The sequence below is a fragment of the Nyctereutes procyonoides genome, unplaced genomic scaffold, assembly GCF_905146905.1.
Source record: "Nyctereutes procyonoides isolate TBG_1078 unplaced genomic scaffold, NYPRO_anot_genome, whole genome shotgun sequence".
In the NCBI taxonomy this organism is placed as follows: Eukaryota; Metazoa; Chordata; class Mammalia; order Carnivora; family Canidae; genus Nyctereutes; species Nyctereutes procyonoides.
Window position 1 is genome coordinate 51,577,417 of NW_026575131.1, and position 6,726 is coordinate 51,584,142.

Sequence of the window (6,726 nt, forward strand, 5' to 3'; positions counted from 1 at the left end):
ATTTTCCATATCTCAGAATCCAAATTGGGCCATAAAATGCATTTTAACAGGCATCTCTGGGAATCTTGGAGAACCTTTCTCTGGACACTGAGAAAGACTTGACCAAAGATGTTTCTTGGGATGCCTGTGTGGCCCAGCGGTTGAGCATCTGCTTTCGGCCCAGGGCATGATCCTGGAGTCCCAGGATTGAGTCCTACATCAGGCTTCTGCATGGAGCCTTCTTCTCCCTCTGCCTGTGTCTCTGCCTCTCTCTCTCTCTCTCTCTCTCTCTCTCTCTCTCTCTCTCTGTCTCTCATGAATAAATAAATAAAATCTTTAAAAAAAGATGTTTCTTGATCCTTAGATTTATAAAAAACAAAACAAAACAAAACAAAAACTGGAGATGGAGTAAGACGTTCCCTAAGGGAAGCTTGTGTACCCTGGAGGCTACACCCAAGAGGAGAGGAATATTTTAGGAAGAAAAAGTCCCGGGGACATCTGGGTGGCTCAGTGGTTGAATGTCTGCCTTTGGCTCAGGGCATGATCCCGGGGTCCTGGAATTAAGTCCTGCATTGGGCTCCCTCCCAGGAGCCTGCTTCTCCCTCTGCCTGTGTCTCTGTCTCTCTCTGTGTGTCTCTCATGAACAAATAAATAAAATTGTTTAAAAAAAAAAAGAAGGAAGAAAAAGTCCCATTGGAGACTGAGGGGTGGGAATGGAGGACGTGTGTATATGTGTATGTGAGGAGGGGGTCACACAGATCCTACGTGTGGCTCCATCTTTGTTCCCAGTGGGTAGACAGGGCAGAAAAGATCACCTCCCTGACCCTTGAGAGGGGGTGGGGAATCTCCAGAAGCAGACAATCAAAACAGCAATTTATTTAATGAGAAGTGAGGGAATTCAGCCCTGAATAATCCTCTTGTGCCCTTCAATTCAGGCTTGCCTCTCCCACATCTCGGAAGGAAAAGCCCTTGGGCTATGCCAGGTGTCATTCTGGCCCTGGGCTCCGAGCCATGCTTAGATATCTGTCCCTGCTTCTCCGTCCTTATTTGTCTTCCATTGGGAGAAGCTAATATTATAGAGCTCAAACCTTCAGCAATTCCACTGTGATGCCCTAGCATTGCTCAGAAACTGGTGTGCAGAGAGGTAAGAGGGGGACCAAAGATTTACTTGCATGCTTTCCTGGCACGTAGGTAGGGATGCAAAGGGAGGAAAAGCCCACCCAAATCACAAAGAAGTCCCCGGCTCTGGACAGGGCTCTCCACGCCCCACTGCACCTTCCATTCTTACCTCATCTCTAGCTCTGCTCTTCTTTCCCTGCCTCTTAGTTCTGGGTCTCCCCCCTCAGAATTCTCTTTTCACTCACTTGAACATCCCTCCCTTTTATTTTCTAGAGGGAACTTTCCACATGTACAGAGCATCTTCCTTATGCTTAATACTGAGCTAGGTACTGCATACAAGGAGGTAACTACAATGTGTTGCTCCCCTGGAAGGAGGAAAGCCTCAGGAGCAAACATGTACATGCACTGTGACAGCTTGCCCCATGTGTGGTCCAATTTCTACAAGGTTCCAAGGTGCAAAGGGAGAGTGGTCAGCACTGCTTGGGGGGTGTCAGTGACAATTTAAAGACAGAGTGTGGAGGGAGGGATAGAACTTTTCCAAGTGAACAGGGAGAAAGAGGACTCCAGGGGAAGGTAAATGCAAAGATCCAGAGCTACAAAACTGCACGGATGTACCCAGAATTATAAGAAATGTCAAGTATCTGATGTCAAAACATTGTTTTCCAATAGATAAAAATGTGACTCTCATACAAATATGTAGTGAGTATATGTCAAAGACCTCTTTCTTAATGAGGAAGCCAGGAGAGTAAAACTAGTTTGCAGAGCATTTGAGTAACAGGGATTTATACTGACAGGAAAGGAATAATGAAATTAGTTTCGCAAGTTAGATGCAAAAATACAGGAAAATAAAACTGTAGCTTTTAGGGCACCTGGTGGTTCAGTTGGTTAGGCATCTGCCTTCTGCTCAGGTCATGATCTTGGGGTACTGAGATCATGCCCTGTGTTCGGTTCCCTACTCAGCATGGAGTCTGCTTTTTCCTCTCTCTCTACCCTTCCCCCCAACTCGTGTGCAATGTGCTCTCTCTATTTTTAAAAATTTAAAAACCTGTAGTTTGGGGGGTTATCTTCTCCAGCAGAGAGAGATTCACTGTCCCACAGGCAATAAACAATAAACTTTGGGATGTTCTTCTTAGCTGAACAGAAACAATTTCATCTCTACTGGACAAAAGTCACTTGTAGTTTATTAATCTCCTATGTGTTAGCACTCATGTCACAGAGTCTAGATCTCAAGCAAACCAAAGAACGTTCCCCCAGAAAATGGGAGGTTGAGTTGGCCTCTTTGGCAATACTTCAATGTAATGTTCCAAAGAAATGCAGCCATTACTTTTGAGTAACTTAAAAATTTTGGGTAACTTTCTCCTTAAGACAGAGGATGAATCAGAAGACAGGAGGGATTGGTGGAATGGGTAATGAGTCCAGAGCAGGAAGACAGGGGCCAAATCATGGAGGGCAGTGGAATTTGGACCTTTTCCCTAGAGGGATACTGAGCCACTAAGTGACTTTTAAAAGATGTGAACAATGATGAGATGGGAGCCACTCTGACTTCCCCTGCATAATGGGCTATGAGGGTGCCACGTAGGTGTAGCCCAGATGAGAAGCTATGAGGACCTGAATTAAAGCCTCATTGGTGAGTTTAGGTGTCCAGTGAAAGTTTATGTTGCCATTTTGCTACCTAAGACAGTCAGATTCTCCCTAAATACCAATCTTCATGTATAAGTCCTGTAGCACTGCCATCCTCACCCATTCCTGAATCCCCATGTCCTACTGCATGGAAGGTCTCAGATACTCCCACTGGCAAAGTTCCTCTCACTTGTTTTCCTATGATCCATGGAATCCTGAAGCAATCAAATTTGCATTTGTCATCTAGGGGAATTATACTCATTTCATATCTGAAAAATTTGCCCTAAATCAGATCTTTCATTCTGTATCACACATACACACACACACACACCACACACCACCACCACCACCACCACCACCAACAACAACAAACAACAATAACAACAACACATACTCAAAGACAAAGCAAGGATCTCCAACACTTTGCTGGAGTTCTATCTGCCTCCCATCAGAGGCCTGCAGGCAGTGGACATTACTCCCTATTCACAATCAGACTCCTTAACGCTGCAGCCAGGTGGAGAGCTTTTTAGTTCTGTAGGCTGCTGCTACCTTTTAGTTGAAATCACCAGATAGGGGATTCCTGGGTGGCGCAGCGGTTTGGCGCCTGCCTTTGGCCCAGGGTGGGATGAGTCCCACGTTGGGCTCCCTGCATGGAGCCTGCTTCTCTCTCTGCCTGTGTCTCTGCCTCTCTCTCTCTCTATGTCTGTCATGAATAAATAAATAAAATCTTTAAAAAAAAAAAGAAATCACCAGATAAAATCTATATGCTTCTGTGATGGTAAATATTTGGTCAAATCTGGTTGTGTGTGTGAGTGTGTGTGAGTGTTTCTGGGTGAGATTGCCATTTGGTTCCCTAGATTGAGGGAAGCAGATTGCCCTCTCTGATGTGGGTGGGCCTCATGAGATCCATTGAAGGTCTGAATAGAACAAAAAGGCTGAGTAAGAGATCATTACTCCTGCCTGACTGCCTCCAGGCTGGCTTTCCCCCTGCTTCCAGGCTGGAATAGAAACGTCAGCTCTTCCCGGAACTCAAGCCTGCCAGGCTTCAGACCGGAACCACCGCCATCAGCTCTAGTTCTCAGGCCTTCGGACTCCAACTGTATAAACAGGTTGCAGATCTGTTAGTTAGTTCTGTGTTTCTGGGGAATCCTGACTTATTTTACAGCTTCTTCCCCTTGGTTCATCTCTAAACACATAGTTTATTGTATGTACTCTAAACAACTGATCTAATTTCTTATAATCTTTCACTCTTCTTCTGCTTAGGAATTTTGCATATACTTTTTCTTAAGTGTATATAAAATTGAAGACAACTGCCTCTGTGTTTTGAAATTCCCTCCTGTCACAGAGGCTGAATATTCAAATGTAAACTAAGGTTTACTTTTTTTTTTTTTTAAACAGGGTGAAATAAAAGCTAGGGCTCTTACTCTCTTTATGTTCAATTGAAAAGCCTTCATGATAAATGGAGTCTGTTCCTGGTTAGAGGATTTTATGTTAGGGAATTGCCTCTACCTGAAAATTTCTTCTGTCACTCATTCAACCAAAATATATAGAGAGTACCAGGTACTGTGCTTAGTGCTTGGGATATGAAATGAAAATGAAATAGGAAAGGCAGAGTCATCCTAACCTAAAGAAATGGAAGGAGCTACAATATAAATTTGCAGAATATAATTAGAATGTATGGGGGAGGGGTGTCTGATTTAGTCTTTGGGATTGAAGCATATAATGGCATCTTGATCATGATGATGGTGATAGAGTGACAAATTGGGACAGCAATGGAGCAGTTATTATCTATAAAATCTTTGCACAGGGATGCCTGGGGGGCTCAGTGGTTGAGTATCTGCCTTTGGCTCAGGGCGTGATCCCGTGGTCCTGGGATCGAGTCCCACATTGGGCTCCCTGCATGGAGCCTGCTTCTCCTTCTGCCTGTGTCTCTGCCTCTCTCTCTCTCTCTCTCTCTCTCTCTCTCTGTCTCTCATGAATACATAAATAAATAAAATCTTAAAAAAAAATCTTTGCACAGCATCCTTCTCTGAGCCAAACTTCAGACAGAGAATGTTCTTTTCCCAGATACTGGTAAGGTACCAGACAGACACTGGTAAACAGCATGAGAGCAAACAATATCACTAAATCCTGTAAATCCCAATGATCTCTCTCTTCTCTGTTTCTCTGGACTTGAAGAGACCACAGCCACAAGGCAGAATAGAGATGCTCATGAGGCTGGTGGTCCTCTGAAAGGAATTATACAGCAGAGGTATAACAACCATGAGTTGGGGGTGATGCAGAGGATACTGCTCCATTATGTGTGACATGAATTTTCTTTTTTTTTTAAGATTTTATTTATTTATTCATGAGAGACACACACAGAGAGAGGCAGAGACACAGGCAGAGGGAGAAGCAGGCTCCATGCAGGGAGCCCGATTTGGGACTTGATCCTGGGTCTCCAGGATCACATCCTGGGCTGAAGGCGGCGCTAAACTGCTGAGCCACCCGGGCTGCCCCTGAATTTTCTTAAGATTTTATTTTTAAACAATCTCCATGTCCAACATGGAGCTTGAACTCATAACCCCAGGATCAATAGTCCCATGCTCTACTGACTATGCCAGCTGGGTGCCCTGGGACATTCATTTTAAAGAGGTGATCCTGAAAAAAAAAAAAAAGAGGTGATCCTGGTTGTAGTGGTAGAAACAGGAAAAAGAGGGTGTTACTGAAGAGATTTTGGTCGGCTAAAGAAATCATGACTCTTAGGTAAGACATAAGACCTCATGAGTTTGAAATGTATGGCACACTCTTATTTTGTTATTAACATTATTCTTGCCTCTTTCCAGGCAATCTCCATAAGGCCTATGGAAGCAGGGAACCAAACAGCTGTTTTAAAATTCATCCTTCTGGGGCTTTCAGAAGATGTGGACTTGCAGCCCCTCCTCTTTGGGCTGTTCCTCTACATGTACCTAGTCTGTGTTACAGGGAACCTGCTCATCATCCTGGCCATCAGCTTGCATTCCCACCTCCACACCCCTATGTACTTCTTCCTCTCCAATCTGTCCCTCAGTGACATCGGTTTCACCTCCACCACCGTCCTCAAGATGTTAGTGAACATCCAGACACGGACCAACACCATCACGTATGAAGGCTGCCTTACCCAGATGTTTTTTTTCATGATTTTTGCTGGACTAGATAATTTGCTCCTGACAGTGATGGCCTATGATCGGTTTGTGGCCATCTGTCACCCCCTGCACTACACAGTCATCATGAACCCTCGCCTTTGTGTCCTCCTGCTTCTGCTTTCTTGGTTAATCTGCCTTACATATTCTTTGTTGCAAAGTTTGATGGTTTTGAGGGTGTCTTTCTGCAAAGAGACAGAAATCCCCCACTTCTTCTGTGAACTTACTCAGATCCTCAAGCTTGCCTGCTCTGACACCCTCGTCAATGACATCCTGCTGTATTTTGTAAGTGGCCTGCTGGGTGTTATTCCCCTGACTGGGATCCTTTTTTCTTATTCGAAAATTATCTCCTGCATAATGGGCATTTCCTCGGTTGCAGGGAAGTATAAAGCCTTTTCCACCTGTGGGTCTCACCTCTTGGTTGTCTCTTTGTTCTATGGTGTAGGCCTTGGGGTCTACCTCACTTCTGGAACAACCCATCCCTCCAGAAAGGGCTCAATAGCCTCGGTGATGTATACGGTGGTCACCCCCATGCTGAATCCCTTCATCTATAGTCTGAGGAACAGGGACATGAAAGGGGCTCTGAGGAGACTTTTCAGGAGTGGAGCTTACTCTCCGTGAGACAACCAAAGTTAAGGACAGACAACAGAGATTCAAAGTGCTGATAACTGGTGTTCCTGAATATGTAATCTTAAGACAGAACATAAATATTATTTATGATTTACTGAAAGAAAAACATTACTGAACCAAAGGTAGACTTGAAGCACATCAAAAGTCTCCAAGAAAAAGAATGGTCAACCAATAACTAAAATTCTTGTGAAAATACACTATTTCAAGGACACAGACT

At 44.3% G+C, this 6,726-nt stretch overlaps 1 protein-coding gene across 1 annotated transcript; it reads left to right on the top strand.

The window, feature by feature from the left end:
* The first annotated feature begins 5,561 nt into the window (after window positions 1–5,561).
* On the top strand, window positions 5,562–6,500 carry LOC129521866 (olfactory receptor 7D4-like). The gene has a single exon (XM_055343741.1). It carries the CDS (start codon window positions 5,562–5,564, stop codon window positions 6,498–6,500), a length of 939 nt encoding a protein of 312 aa, XP_055199716.1.
* The last annotated feature ends 226 nt before the right edge of the window (window positions 6,501–6,726 follow it).